Source organism: Anomalospiza imberbis, chromosome 17, assembly GCF_031753505.1.
Source record: "Anomalospiza imberbis isolate Cuckoo-Finch-1a 21T00152 chromosome 17, ASM3175350v1, whole genome shotgun sequence".
In the NCBI taxonomy this organism is placed as follows: domain Eukaryota; kingdom Metazoa; phylum Chordata; class Aves; order Passeriformes; family Viduidae; genus Anomalospiza; species Anomalospiza imberbis.
Genome location: NC_089697.1, coordinates 3,215,489 through 3,231,168, shown reverse-complemented (window position 1 = coordinate 3,231,168; position 15,680 = coordinate 3,215,489). Strand labels below are relative to the sequence as shown.

The following is a 15,680-nucleotide window of genomic DNA, read 5'->3' as shown; positions in this document are numbered from 1 at the left end:
TACAGCACAATCTAACTCAATAATAACCAACTCAGCCTCTAAAAAATCCCTGTCCACTGGTGCAGAATCCACTGAGTAGAGGACTCTTCTCAATTCAAGCAATATTGTTTAACTCTTTTATTCTGTTCTGCTTTACACTCAGATATTCTTGCCCTTTTCCAGTTCAAACTTACACATTATTGTCTTTTTGTATATTTTGAAGGATCTCTTCCCTATCAAAGTCAGAAGCACAGAAGCACCCAGGCTTTCCTGAAAACTGGGAACTGAGACCCACCATGGGGAAAAGGCAGGAATAAATGTTTATGGGGCCCATTTCTGCAAATCTCATGCTCAGTATTGCTCTTGTCTTTTTAAACTCAGTTGGAAACACAGCATGATGGTTGAGACAGGCAATGCTTTGTAATTAATAATGCTTTGCATTTAAATAGAAGAAAATTAATACAGTTGACAAAATACAAGGCTTCACTTTTAAAAAAGCATTCTTAAATGCTCCTGAGGTCTGCAAATACAAAGTCATTTCATGTTTCCCTCCCACTGAACAAGCCCCCGTTCCAGCGCTGTGATTTACCAACAATGTCTGTGTTAGCAGCCTAGCCCAGCTCATCTGTTGTGCTACAACAGTTTTCTCCGGGCATGGATCAATAACATTCCTTGCTATACATCAAAAAAACACCTTCCTGGCAGGCTCTAGTGCTGCCCTTGGTGCATTCTGGGACTGAGTTCATCCTTATGGCAAGCAGTAATTCAAGATTACACGTATTACCTTTCTCCAAGAGCCATTAGAGCTTTTCCTCGCTACGCTGGAAAACATTTGCAGGCTGAGAATCCAAGTACAAGTAACTCCAGGGTAGACATGATAAATCTCCCCACGTTTCTATCTCAGCTAAGTGCTTCTGCAGCCAGATGACTCCTATGACCCTTGCACAGAACTGCCAGACCTCAAACACGACCTCTGGCAACTGCTTTGGATACCGATCTTCCACTAGCCACATCTCCAAAGTTCAAAGTACTTGACAAAGTCTCAGACCAGGGCAGAGAGCTTCAGATTGTTCTGCTTGCCTGAATTTTTGGTGTACATCCCAGTCCAGGATGGTGTGGTTTCTGTGCATTAGGAGGATAATTGACATTTTGCCTGATGCAGAGTTCAATATTTAGGGAAAATGTTGGTTTTGCATGGTCTTTTCAAAATACAGAACAGGCTGTCAGGCCTCTTGTGTACAGAGAGTTCTCCAAGAATGCAATTTTGATTTAAAGCTGACATAGAATTGGCAAGTGTGAGGGTGGGGAGGCCCTCGCACAGGATGCCCAGAGCTGCTGTGGCTGCCCCTGGATCCATGGAAGTGTCCAAGGCCAGGTTGGACAGGGCTTGGATCAGCCTGGGATAGTGGAAGGTGTCCCTGCCCATGGCAGGGGCTGGAATGAAATGATCTTTGGGGTCCCTTCTAACGCAAGCCCACCCAGAATTTTATTAAATAACACTGCAGTGGCACATTCTAGATCATGAGTGTGAAGAACAAGACACTCCTCAGGCAGCAACACACCAAAGTTTTGTCATCCTCACACCTCTGGACTTATTGAGGCAAAAGTGTTACTTTAGGCTTTTCCTCTTAATTTTTTCAAGCTTCAAGTTCTCTTTTTTCTTTTTATTTTCTCTTAAACCTTGCTTAAATGTAGAAACTCACAGGACTACAGACCACTAACAGGATGATTTATAAAACCAGAGGCTGAAATCAGTCTACGAGATCCCAATAATACCCAGGACAGATCTCAAATTTTAAAAGCCATGCTTAAGGAACAAAAAATACAAGGATCACCATAAGACATCACTCTCACTCATCACAAATTAAGAAGAAGCCCCTTGCATTTTCTAGGAAGGAACTACTACTGGGCAGGTACTGCTGCCTTCCAAACCATTCATTTTTGTGCTTCAGTAGAAAATTCTTGTTTGATTTAAAGGATTCTTTTGCCCAAGAAAAGCAAACTTGACCTGCCAAAGTACTTTTAAAAGACGTAAGTGAGGCTCAGGAAGCCTCCTATTGATATATCTGAGAGCAGGATCCCTCTTAGTGCGAGATCAGACTGCCTTTTATAGGTTTTTCAAGCACCGATTTTCTGGGTGAAAGATCATTTCTGTTATCTCTCTGGAGCACCAACGATGAAGCAAATTCTGCTTCATGCCCAGGATCATGTTAATATGAATGGAGTAGGAGCGCTCCAGTGTGCCTTCAGAACAGTCACAGGTTGTGCACTGCCCTTAAAACACCATTTTCCACACATTTACATCTCTTTATCCTTCCCTCTCGCCCGCCTGGTGCACTCCCTGGATTCTGCTGGTATCCACAACTCTTTCAGAGGCAGAACATTAAAGCATCATCCTCCAGCTCAGATTTTACAGACCCCCTACCCAGTTATTAGAAGCAAGAAAAAGAGAGGCTTTTCTACCTGCTGTTTTTTATACACAGACTATTTGCTGCCTTTTCATAGTTCATTCTATCTCGATGCCTGTCTCACTCATGGCTTTTATTAGTATCACATGGACATCAAATCTCCTGCAAGGTTTAGGATGCAATTATCTCCCAGCCTCTTTTTTTTTCAGGTGTGTCTTGAATATAAAACAAGACAAAGGTACCCCTTCAACAAATAAAAAGCAGTATGTGAGTCCATTGTGTGCAAACTATATAACTGAAATAAAACAATGGCTGCAAAGTTGCAAAATGAAGTTTGAAACAGACAACTAATAAGTTGGTGTAAAACTAATATAACCAAAAAATAGCATAGCCATTACATTCCTTGGCTTTGTCCTTGTTTTAAAAAAATTATCTTCTAACAGAATAAATAAAGCTGTGCTAGAAAGAGGAGGAACTGAGGGTCTAGTGAAGAATATCCACATATGATACTGTGGTATAAGACTTTATTTGTACCTTTTGTCCTTATACCCCTCGTATGGACACAAGATGCAAAGCCAAGTCAAAAAATGTTTCTTCTTATAGACCCAACCAAGGTCCAAAAATAATCCAGGAAGCTTTATGCAGAGTAGATACATATCCAGAAACTGTTTTGTTTGTAGTTACACAGTGCCACAGAAAATGCCAATACAAGTGGCAATTTCCTCATGAACAAGTGGGTCCAGTCAATAACTGCCTCCCCTCCATCAGTCCGTGGCCTGCCAACAACTAAAGAAAAAAGTGAGGAGGAAAGAAATATGTCAAGCTGCCTATATATCCACTACAGGTGAATTTATTCTGAAAGGAAAATTCAAGGAGGGAGGCGTCGATTTTCAAAACTAACAACAGACATCCAAAGAAGAGAGAGGGAAAAATATTACAGACCCCTACCTGATAGAAATGTGGCCAGAAGGTGCTGATGGCCAGCTCTGCCTTCACCCACCCTTCGGTCACCACTCCTGACACATTCCAGATAGGGTTGCCCTGGGGGCCCCCGTTGACCTTGACGTAGACGTTGAGGGAGCCGGGGCTGGAGCGGTCCCGGCTGGACAGGTAATAGTGGAAGTCGATGCAGTGCGTGTCATTCTCCTTCAGCGTGGGCAGCAGCAGGTGAGCTTTCTGCCCTGATGCTCGCCCAGAGCTGTTCACCATCATGAAGGAGCCTGCAGAACAAAGGAAAAAGAGAACAAAGAATGGGTTTGCTTGGATTTTTGGTGTAAACAGTTCCAAAAAGTCAGTAGTTCCCTCACAAGCCACAAAATTCCTCTGAAGGAAGCAGCTGTTTGGTGCAAGTTGTTAGGCAGAGAAAGGATATTAAAATTGCAGGGTATATACACTGGTAGATTCAGGGCTAGCTAGAACCACTTCTATTAAATAACTTGCAAATCAAAATGGAAATGCTGTCTTGCTGGTATTATTTTATCACCTTGTGATCACACAGTCACTCTAAACAAAAGTATATTCCCACTTCAAGCAACAGCCAGGTTCTCCTGCTGCACACCACGCCCCAAAGGCACATTCAGTACAAGGTAACAAGTGACAGGATGTGAAGAAACTGCCTCAAGTTGCACCAGGGGAGGTTTAGATTGGGTATTATGAAAAAATTATTCATGGGAAGTGTTGGAAAGCACTGGAACAGACTGTGGAGTCACCATGCCTGGAAGTGTTAAAGAAATGTGTGTATGTGGTGCTTGAGGATGTGGTTTAGTGGTGAGCATGGTGTTGGGTTGATGGTTTATCTGATGATCTATATAAAAGTAATTTCCAATCTTAACAATGCTGTGATTCAACACAAAAACTACAACAGAGTAAAGCTCTCAGCTGATATTTGCCTGCATCAACCAACACCCTTCATTCCAATCCATATCTGTGAACCCTGGCTCCTGAATATTTGAAGGTCATGCTAAGAAAACCCCAATTTTCAGAGCCCGACAAAGTGAGGGTTGCCGACAGAACAGCAACATCTTTACTTGTAATAATGCAACAGGACAATAATTCTTGTGGGAGGGAAGGGTAGGCTGAATTTAGTGAGGGAAATGTATACTAAGGCAATTTATGAGTTTGTTAACCTGGAAGCCTGAATCATATTAACCGTGGCACTCCACGTTGAACTCACATTTGGATTCATCAAGCAGTTATTTTATAGCACATTGTGCCTCCACTCATCTCCTCACAGATGCATCAAGGTGACAAATGTCAGCAATAAGGGAGAACATGATGAGAGTTATTTGATTCAGTTCTGGTTACAGGATCTCTTTTATGTGGGTGCAGACACTAACACTCAGAAAGAACTGAACAAAACACCGGGATGGGGCAGGGGGAATCTGTGTGTCAGCAGCCAGGCATGATAATTTTTGATCAAACACAGCCCACTTGACACTCCTGACTCTGATGCTGCTGCCAAGCCACACGGCAGATGGGTTTGTCTGCTGCCTCTTGCAGTTCACAGAAGACTGAGTTTGAAAAGCCCTGCCTCACTTCTGACCTATTGACTTTCCCTTTTCCTCACCAGAGCAGGTGACTCAGATGAGCCAGGCAAACATTTGGATCAATTCTGTGCAGTGAACAGTCATATATTATAAATTTATAACAGCTACAAGCAACTTTCCATCAGAAGATGTTTTTCCCCCTGTGTTTATATGATATATATTCATTTTGTAAAGAATTGACAGGAGGAAGTCAATCTTAAAAAAAAAAAAATAAAGTTACACACTCTAAAGACCTTGGAAAATTCCACTGCAATGCAAGCACAGCTGGGGAAGAGCAAGAGACTCTAAGAAAATTTATAGGCAAGATGGTCTCTGGCAATGCTGCCTTTCAGTGGAAATGAAAAAAAAACAAAAAACAAAATGGTCCCAAGTCAAGAAATTCCAGATTCACAGCAAGGACTTGGAGAAACGTCAGAGCTGAATCCAAACTTTCTGAGTTCTATCTAAAAATTAGGATCCTGACAAATGCCCAGTGCTGACGTAACTCTGCTCCCAGTCAACCATAAAATCCCCTCCATCAGCATGTAATGTATACACACTATTCTTAAAAATCTACTCATATAAACGAAACTTTTCAGATCCTGAGGTTTGGGTTCTGTTCCTATGACCTGAGAACATTTATTATCATCAAGCACAGGTGCCAGCAGGCCTGGAGAGGCAGCACAGCCCCTCAGCTGAGGCAGCAGGCTGGGAACGTGACACAGCCAGGTTTGGGCAGGCTGACTGTGACACCCAGATCCATCAGGGCTAGAGCCCCTCTGCTCTGGAGCCAGGAGGGGAGAGCTGGGGGGAGTTTCACTGGGAGAAGAGAAGGTTCCAGAGAAACCTTAGAGCACTTTCCACTGCCTAAAGGGCCTCCAGGAGAGCTGGACAGGGACTGGGGACAAGGAATGGAGGGACAGGACAAGAGGGAATGGCTTTAAGCCAAAGGAGGAGAGATTTAGATTGGAAATTAGGAAGGAATTGTTCCCTGTGAGGGTGCTGAGGCCCTGGCACAGGGTGCCCAGAGAAGCTGTGGCTGCCCCTGCATCCCTGGAAGTGTCCAAGGCCAGGCTGGATGGGGCGTGGGACAACCTGGGAGCGTGGAAGTTGCCCCTGGCCATGGCAGGGGTGGGACTGAATTGGCTTTAAGGTCCTTCCCAACCCAACCCATTTAGGGATTCCAGGATCTCTGTCAGAATCACTGCAAGAGGCACTCTTCTGCAGAGAATTTGGGAGGGAAGACACTGTAAAACTGCTGAACAAACGTGCCACGGTCTGGAGGAGTCCAGCAGCTGCTGCGAAATGCTCTGCCTGAGGCATTTCAGAGCCACTGGAATACAACGAAGACAAGTTCTCCAAGTGCCAGATCCCACTCTGGAGGAGGCAGGTGCCCCCCAGAAACACTCCAAGAGCAGCAGAGCTCCTGTGCATTCACAAGGTTTCTGACCAAGTGCCTCCCGCACCGGGGAGGCACCCAGGAAAAGGGATTTTTACACCATAATTGATTGCACAGCACCTGGCACAACATTCCACCTCTGGGCACGCCTCTCATCTTTTCTCTCTTTAATTTGGATAATATGTAGATTATCCTGCCCTAAAGAACTGCTCTGATCTGTGCTGTGTCTAACACAATACAGTCCTGAACAGCACTGGGGGAGGTAAGTGCTTCAATGACAGCAAAAGTTAGGGAGTATTTCACTTTTACAGATCCATATATAAAAATAACGAGCTTTCCTCTGGGAGAAAAAACATCAGCTTTTATAAAAAGTTCCAAGGAAAAATTACAATTTTATTTTTCACCACCCACAAAATAATGAATCACAAGCTATTCATGGCCTTTTGTGCAACTGCTGATAATTCTGGGGAGAGTGGGGAGCCTGAATCCAGCCACTGACAACACCAACAAGAATACCCATCCACCAAAAAGCACTTATCAAAATAATTAGTCCTAATTACTAAAACAATAAACTTGCAAACAGTTGTCATGGATAAATTATTCCCAGCTTCTTATTTATAATATATGATTTTTTTACATACAATATGTGTAGAGATACAGAAGGAAATCCTATAAGAAACAGAACTTTCTCAGGAAAAGTCCTGATAAGAGGTATTATTTTATGGCAGTGGAAAAGATGAAAAATTTCCACTTACAGAGCCATCTCTGCTACAGAAAAGAAGTTTGTTTCTGCAGAGCCTTGGAGTGGCAGCTTCCCCCACAAACCCTTCCCTGGGACACCCCAGGCACAGCTCACCCCACAGGATCCAGAGAAACACCTCAAGCCTAGACATCCTAGGGGATGAAAACTTGTACTTCCATCAAGGTAATCACTGATAAAAATAATATATAAATATTATTTATATATATATTTTTAATATAAAATTCAACTGTGAATAAATGATACACTATATCCTATATATTGGCCCCAAATAGACACATTTTTATTTTTATTTTTATTTTTATTTTTATTTTTATTTTTATTTTTATTTTTATTTTTATTTTTATTTTTATTTTTTTTTACAGTGTGAACTTGAGCAGGTATCCTGTCCTCCAGGACCTTCACAAAGTTGCTCTGCACGCTTCCAGATCAACAGGTGAGATCCACTCTCCTATTACAAATTTCCAAATTTGTCTATGGAACTTGTGTGGATAAGATCCATCACTTAGGAGTAGGTGAAAGGTCATGAAAACAGCTCCCACCAGGAGAAAATAAATAAAAGACAAGCCAGTCTTTTAAAGATAAACGTGGTTTTCCTCATTATCCCTAATGAAAATTGACATATTGTGATTTAGGGTCTGACAGCCTTCTTTAGGCTGAGCACAGAGCTGAACCTGATGGGACTTATTCTCAATTTATAGGCCTATATGTGCAAATAAAAGAGATGCAATCTGGTCTGGCACCAACAAATCACTTGTCACAGTTTCCACTCATACAAAGGACTAAGGAATGAAGTAACATGTCACAAATGGAAATTATTGACTAATAGATGACTGAATGCCTCCTGAATGTCTCCAGGCAAGAATATGAATAAAACAAAAGGTATCGTGGAGAAACTCTTGTTTAGACTGTTGCATATCCAACTGGGGAAAAAAGAAACAAAAATATCATTGAGTTTCATTGTTTTGCTTACTTCCTTATAAAAGTTCATGTTTCCAAGTCTACACTAAACTGAAAAAAATGAAATTTGGAGGAAAAATTATTTATGCTGGACAAAAGTTCTTCTTTATGTTTATTTGACAGAGAAATATAAGCTCATTCAAGCAAATTGAGTATTATGTCAATTAAACATGGTGTACTTGGATCAACTGGTTAAATTAATTAATATCTTGCTGGTTTTATCCTGACGATGTAAAAATGAATGTGTTATGTTCAGATCAGTCAGAAGCAAGGAAGATAGGGAGACTGTAAATAAATTCATTTTCAAAAATCCTTTCCAACGGCAGGAACATAAAACGCCACTCTCTCCTAGTTATTAAACATACCATTGAAAATTGGAGAATTAAACCATGAAGTGCTCTCTAGCTGGCCATAAATTTCAATTTTTCCCCTGCTTGGTGGATAATGATGCCTTGATAAGCGTCCTATTATTGATGCATCTGCAACACAGCTCCTGTTTCTGGAGCCGAAACGCTGCTCTGCAGCAGATGGTGGCTATTGTGTTTACACATCAGCACTTTATGTCTGCCTCCTCTCACGTCTGCAGTAAAGAGAAGGCCGTAATTGAGTTTTTAATGGCTTTGCACATTGTTCATTAAGTTTACACGAGTGTGCTCTGACAAATGACAGCTGAAGGAACGAGGCACCGAGGAGCCGCTGGCAGCGCCCGGCAGAGCTTGGCTGGTGCTGTCTCACTGCTGCCTTTGAAGAGCTGAGCAGCTTCAAAAGTCAAATTACAGCAACCAGGAAAGACTTGAAAAAGAAGCTGTCAAAATGCTCCGCTGCAAAATGAGGCTTCTAAAAGCCTGAACACCAAACCCAGGTGTACAGTGTTGTTTTAAAGAGCAGACTCTTCCCGACGTAGAGACGTGGGTTTCCAGCAGGTGCACCACTCTGTTTTCAGACACAGTTGTGTTTGTTGCCAAAGAACAACTCTATCTCCCAGAAAGTGAGTCTGACACCTGTACTTGTTAAGGCAGAAAGAAGCACCATGGGATAATCTGGGCTGAAGGGGCCTCAGGCCAAGCCCCTGCTCAAAGCAGGATCAGCCCTGAGCTTACCACTGAGTCTTCCACACCTCCCCAGAGGATTTCCCATCCCCTCTGGAAAATCTCCTCCACTGCTTGACTACCCTCATATTTTTTCCCTTTTATTCAGTCCAAAACCTTTCATTTCCAGTTCAATCCTTTGTCTCTCATCCTCCAGGCACCTGCTCTGGTACAAACAAACTCAGTGCTTCTGATCACCTCTTAGTAGGAAAGGATTTGTGAGGCAAGGCTTTGCTTTGCAGGCGTGCTCTGACCCTTTCCCAGTATTCCATTCCCAGGGGACAGGAATAGGGTCACTGCACTACCTCAGAGACAGAGCATGGGATCCTTTCCCTTTATCACAGGATGGCTGCAGAAGCACAGATCAGAACAAGAGATCTCTCTGAACTACCTTCAAGTCACTCTGAAGGCACAGAACAGATACTGAACACTCCATATGTTAAATATGACAAAATATGTTTGTGGACAATAGAACAAAAAGTCCTTCTACCTCCACAGTTAGTTTCCAGCAGTGGCCAAGCAGCCACTTTAAGCAGAATATAAGAATTCTTCACAGGGTGCTGTGAAGCAGAATTTACTATTCCAATCTTCTGACAATCAGTAATATAATGATTTTATTGAAGTCAGAAGCTGCATTAACCCCATTTATTAATTAGCCACAGAATAATCTTTCTCTCACCATTTTTGTTGAGTCAGGAATAAGTCTCTGTCAATGAGCTCTGGAGTTTGATTATACATTAGGCTGGGGAAAATAAATTACTATTTCCATGCACATTAAGATTGTGTAACTCAATTTGTAGTTCTTATTTGATGAAATTTATGATTCCCTGCTACACACGTCCCACATTTTTACATCTGTTTTTATGTATAACAGCAGAAAAAGGCTCAGAAATCTCTTGACCTCACTGATTTACCACAGACAGCAGTGTTTGTACAAACCCAGAATTTCTAAATCTCATAGCCACATCCCTTTTCCACGTATTGGGGCAAAATCAAACCCAAGGGGTTTAATTCTCAAATGTGAGTCATACTGAATTAATCTACCAATGAAACGGTTTGATTCACTGATAAATATGAATATAAATGGCAAGTTGAGTCAGTATCATTCATGAGGACAATTCATTCACTTGGGAAATTGTTGGATAATAGGGAAGAATTTTTTAAAGAGACAGTCTATTATTTGTAAAAAGCTTTTCTTCTGGAAATGAAAGCTATGAAAAGAATTATGATTTTGGGGGATTTTCGTATGAAAAAATCTTCTCAGAATGAGACTGATCTCATATTACTTCAAATATTTGCCGTAGATATTTTAAAGTGAAGATTGTGACAGAAACACTTCCCCAGTCCTCCCTGAGAGATGGACTGTGTGGCAAAAGTGGGTCTGGTCTGCTCATTTCCAGAAAGCCTTGTGAGGGGAGAAGTTTGCAACGCTTTTGCTTTATACATAAAACCAAACAATTGTGGGACCATCCTCAGAATTAGGAAAATCAGGTTTCCCAGGTCCATAACTGCCAGCTGCAGACTTTTCCACTGATTCCACTGCCTGAGCCATGCAGGACTGCTGCATTTCAGTGTGTACCCAGACACTGCTGCCCATAAAACACTGGGCTTTGTTATCAAACTACACTCCTCTTACAAATGCTGTCCAAATCGTGATGACCCACAGACACTGAAAGATGCTCACAACCCAGAATTGATGCCTTATGAAGGTTACACCCAAGATGAACCCAAAATGGTCACAAAATGGACGAGCAGTCATGAGGTCTCTCACATTTATAAGTTTTGCTCCATTTGCATGTTGGAGTTCATTGTCCAATTTCAGCTCCAGCTGAAGTCCCATCCTTCTTGTTTTTCTCTGTTCATTCTGCCATTGTTTGTGGTCTTGGGCCTGAGATTTGGGTCATTTGTCCTTGGTCCCTTCCTTCCCTGGAGAAGGAATTGTTTTGTCTCCCTGCTCTGTGCAGAGAGCTCACCATCCCCTGATATGAAGCTCAGAAGAACACACTAAAGCAGCACAGAATCTGAAAAAAATAAACGCTAAAACCTGAGGCATCAGAATTGTCTCCAGCCAAGTGGCAGCTTCCCTTTATCTCCCCCCTGAATTCATGCTGAAGAAAGGAACATCTAGTGCAGAGGCTTCACCAACCTGGATGGAGAAGATTAACCTACCCCTGACAGAAGAAACAAGACAGAACTACATAATGGAGTACAAGAAAAAAAAAAAAAATTTAATGACTTTCTGGTGGTTCAGAGTCACCACAACCTCTTCAACTACAAAATCCATATGGCAGGTGATCAAGTGACAAGCCAAAAAATGCCTAATTAGCAGAGGGCTTTGAGGGGGATAATGGGATTTCTGCAAGAGGCTGTGAAGCAGGGACTTGGGAAGGACTCCATTTGTTAATGGGATGCTTTTTTAACCTTGCAAGACTATTTAAATCAATAATAAAAATAGCTGTTTCCCTGTTGTTAAAAGCATTCTTCTAGCAGTGTAACATTTTGTGCAACTTTTGGTCACTTCATTCTGTGGCCTTGACAAGGACAGCCAACAACATAGACTGAGAGATTTGCAATAGAAAGATAAAGTTCAGGACTCAGCTTCTGACTTCATCATTTCCTCAGTGACATATGTTTATATTCTTCATTGGCCTGAAGACAATTCACCTGAAACATGAAGACAGAATTCCTAAGAATAGCAATGACAAGTAGCACTTGGGAGAGTCAGAGTGTCCAACACAGTGGAGACAAGGAAATTTTTAAGCACAGGAGGGACTTATTGCCTCAGTTTTTCACCAAGGCATGATCTAGAAGCACAAGAAAACTGACTGTAACACCTCAGAAATGACAAGGCAGAAAAAAGAAATAATAGCTCTTTCTCTATTGCCTTTTTCTGGCCTCAGCTAAAGACCAGAGTGGTCTCCAGTAGTCTGTACTCAATATAGAAACCTGTTGGATTCAGTGTTGAAAATCAGCACAAAAAAATGAATTCTCATTGCTGTGGACACAAACACAGCAATGATACTTCACTGCACTTCCAGACATTTGTTCTAAGACATTTGTTGAGTCAGTGAGCTCCTGAAGGCATTGACATCGATCATTTCTAGTCTATAACAAGCACTGCACAGTTTATCACAAAGATTCACGTCAACATTTCTCACTCCAGTGGTGCAAGGTGATCCAGCATGGCTTTCCACCTGCATCTCTGGAGCACAGTTTTTCCTCCTTAAAAATCACCATGGAGAGCTGCAGCTAGAGTAGCATCAGAACTCCAATCACATTTCCCTCTCCACCAACAAGCTCACATTTTTATTTGCAACACAAATCATTGTCCAAGAGAATTTAGGAGAACACCTTTGCTCTGCAGCTACAGCCATGTGGCAGCTGTTCTGTGTATCAGAGAATCCCAGAATGATTTGGGTTGGAAGGGACCTTAAAAAACATTTAATTGCATGCCCTTGCCATGGGCAGGGACACCTTCCACTGTCCCAGGTTGCTCCAAGCCCCATCCAACCTGGCCTTGGACACTGCCAGGGATGGGGTTTCCACATGCACAACATATCTCATGCTTCTCTCTGGAGTCCACTGCTATTTCTAGACTTTTCCTCCCACATTTTATAAACTTTTCTTTAATAAAAGCCCGATTGCCACAGCTGAGAGCCTGTGTTCAGTGAGAAGCAAAAACTAATGTGTGCTGTAGAGTCAGAAACAATTCTATAAATCTCAGCAGTGAAAAACCTTTTTAATAGGCTCATTGTCAGCATTCACTGTTGCTAAGGTCACTGCAGTGGTTTCCTTCAGCAGTGTCCTTATTCTGTTATTTATAAACATGGTATAAATTGTTTGGCAGTGATATTAAAAAAGAGTCCATTAACAATGGAGTTACACCAGTCTATCAGGAAATGGCATTTGTAATAAAACCATACTGTAAATTCACTGTAAACAATAGTCAAGAATTCTCGGCAAATTTAATTTTGTTATGTCTTCTTTCAAAACTGATGAAAATGTACAGTAAACCTTGGAAACTGAAGTGGTTTATTTGCTTTTCATTTCCAGTAGCCTGACAACCACTTATCCTACCACTCACTTTGGTAAAATGTAGGCAATTGATTTAAACAGTTAATAATGTTTATGTAATTAAATGGGCAAATAAAAAAATGGGGGTAATAGCCATTATCCAACATAATATCTTCATTTAATGGCATCAAAATTCCTGTTCTTAGGACCCAAGAGCTTAACTGCAGCTGAACCCTGAAAATGAAGTCCCAGAGACATTGTGGGGATGTGAGTCACAACCTCTGCTCAAGAAGGCTCAGGATTCAACAGAAATCATCCCTTCCTAACCTGATTTAACCTGGGGCATAACCTGCTGCCAAATGCACCTCTCTCTCTCGATACTAACAGGAGAGGCATTCACAGGAAATGGTCAATGCTTTTTGAACAAGTAATTGCTGCTTATTCTGTGTGCCTCAGCTTTGTATTCAAACACGGCGCTTATTTTAAAATTAAATTCTGTATCCTGTCAAAACCCTATGGTTAAAAATAAAAATCTCTCCAACCAGGTGGATACAGATGCAAAGAACACATGTTTTAGGTTGGTGACTACAAGCAACTGAATAATTAAATCACTGCATCTCAGCCACTGCAACATCAGCTTTCCTTGGAGGGGGCAGCAAGCCAAAAATGTCTGTTGTTTCCCAGTGTAAAACCTCTCTCCAGAAACAGGATCTGATATGCTTAAATGTACATGACATGCACAAAATTTGTATTAAAAAGTCAAGTTTCCATTGTTCTCTCTCCCATGAAGGTCTGATTTATGTAATGGTGAAAAGACACAGAAAACAGCTTCTAATAACACATGATTATCCTCACAGACTGCTCTGCATTACCCAGATCCAGTGGCTGATCAATTAAGCCATTACAAATTTAACAACAGTCCTTTGCCAGGGCAGCCTTTGTTCTCGACTTTTATTTTGTGTTGATCTTATTTTCCAACTCGTTTTTTTCTCTGAACACATATTTTTATTTTTGCCTAATCCCCTCCCCTAAGAACATTTTAAAAGATAATGGACAGACTACAAACTACATTCTGCCTCCTTCTCCCTTCCCAAAGATGCAGCAGTGGTTGGCTGCAGCCTCTTTTGTGAGAGGTGCATGGGTGAATGGCTCCAGGTTCACAACAAGGAATTACGATTATAATAATTCATAATTGAATTTATTTAATTTGGCTACTCTGAAGCTGCTCAGGTTGAATGCTCTCAGGTGGTTACCCTGGTGTTGTTCAAGGTTCTCAGGCTCCAGTCTACTGTGTCTAAAAAAAGCCTCTGTGTCTCCAAAGCCTCACAAGACCATCAGCTGAGACATCTCTACCCAGAGCTTCCTGCTCGTGGCAAGTTAATAAACTGTGCTTATCTTCTTGCTGCTGTGGTTAATTAAAACTGACATCCAATCTAAATTGCTGGGCCAGTTGGACCCTAAAGGTTGAACCAACAAGGGCTTTGTGGAAACCACTCTTGAATTGCCTTTGGCATCAGCCAGGCAGCTGCCAGAAGTATTTTGGTGCAAACATCACTTTCCTGGGCAGCACTGAGCTCCACGGTTCAGGCACATATTTATTTTCAATACACTGGGCTCTCTGTTTGCTTAATCATTAAAGACAAATAGCTAAATATATTTTATTACATAATTCTAGAGTATTAGGAGCGGTTTCCATGTCAGCCAGAATTAAATGTCTCATTAGCAGGCATGCAGCTCCATTGCCAGCCAACATTTATGTTCTCTGCAACTCGGCTAACATTTCCATATGCTTTGTATATGTAACATTTTCTGGGAAACTGCAGAGGGATTATTACCTTTTCTATTTGTGACAGAAAGCACATATTAAATGTAGTGCCAAAAGGCAACCAGAGCAAATGATGTCTGAAGAGGAATTGTGTCTTCAATTTTACATAACTCTGCTCTAACCATATGGTCACTTCTGTGTACATCTAAGAGATCAACACTACAGCTCCAAACTCAGAATATGTTAAAGGTCAAAGGCTGAGCTATTTTTGCACCAAATTTTCGACTTTGATGAGCTCAGTTTCTGAGCACTGGGTGCTGCTGAAGTCACTGCTGCTATTCTGGGAGAGCTGCAGCATAGCCAAGGATGGGATTTGGCAGCGTGGGTCCAAAAATAATTAAGGCCATCTCACAAGCCACCACAGAGGATGGCAGCACGACAATTTCTCAAAAGGAGCAGCTCCAAAGTGCCAAAGCAGAGGCTGGTGCAGGCCCCAGTGGGGGTGTGCTGGCACAGGGGGAAGGAGCCATGGCCAGCCCACGGCTTTCCCAGCTGTGATCACTAGCATTTGCTCATTCCCATGGGAACTAAATTACACCAGATTTTTCTTTTAAACACAATGTTTGTTTGCTTATCTTAACTCCTGTTAGAACTGCAGCAACCTGAACAGAGGGGCTGCTACCAGCACCCTCTTTTCCAGGGGATTGTACCATTCAGGGGGACATTGTCCAGCTGAATGTTTCTGAGTTATATTTCAAAAAAAAAAAAAAAGAGAAAAGGAA

General features: G+C 41.8%; 1 protein-coding gene across 1 annotated transcript in view; it reads right to left on the bottom strand.

Moving 5' to 3' along the window:
- The window catches only part of PTPRT (protein tyrosine phosphatase receptor type T), a 444,327-nt gene that overhangs the window by 274,491 nt on the left and 154,156 nt on the right, over positions 1–15,680 (bottom strand). The window contains exon 3 of the mRNA XM_068207489.1: positions 3,336–3,607. Within this exon, the coding sequence (XP_068063590.1) occupies positions 3,336–3,607 (272 nt within the window). The remainder of the gene's footprint in view (positions 1–3,335; positions 3,608–15,680) is intronic.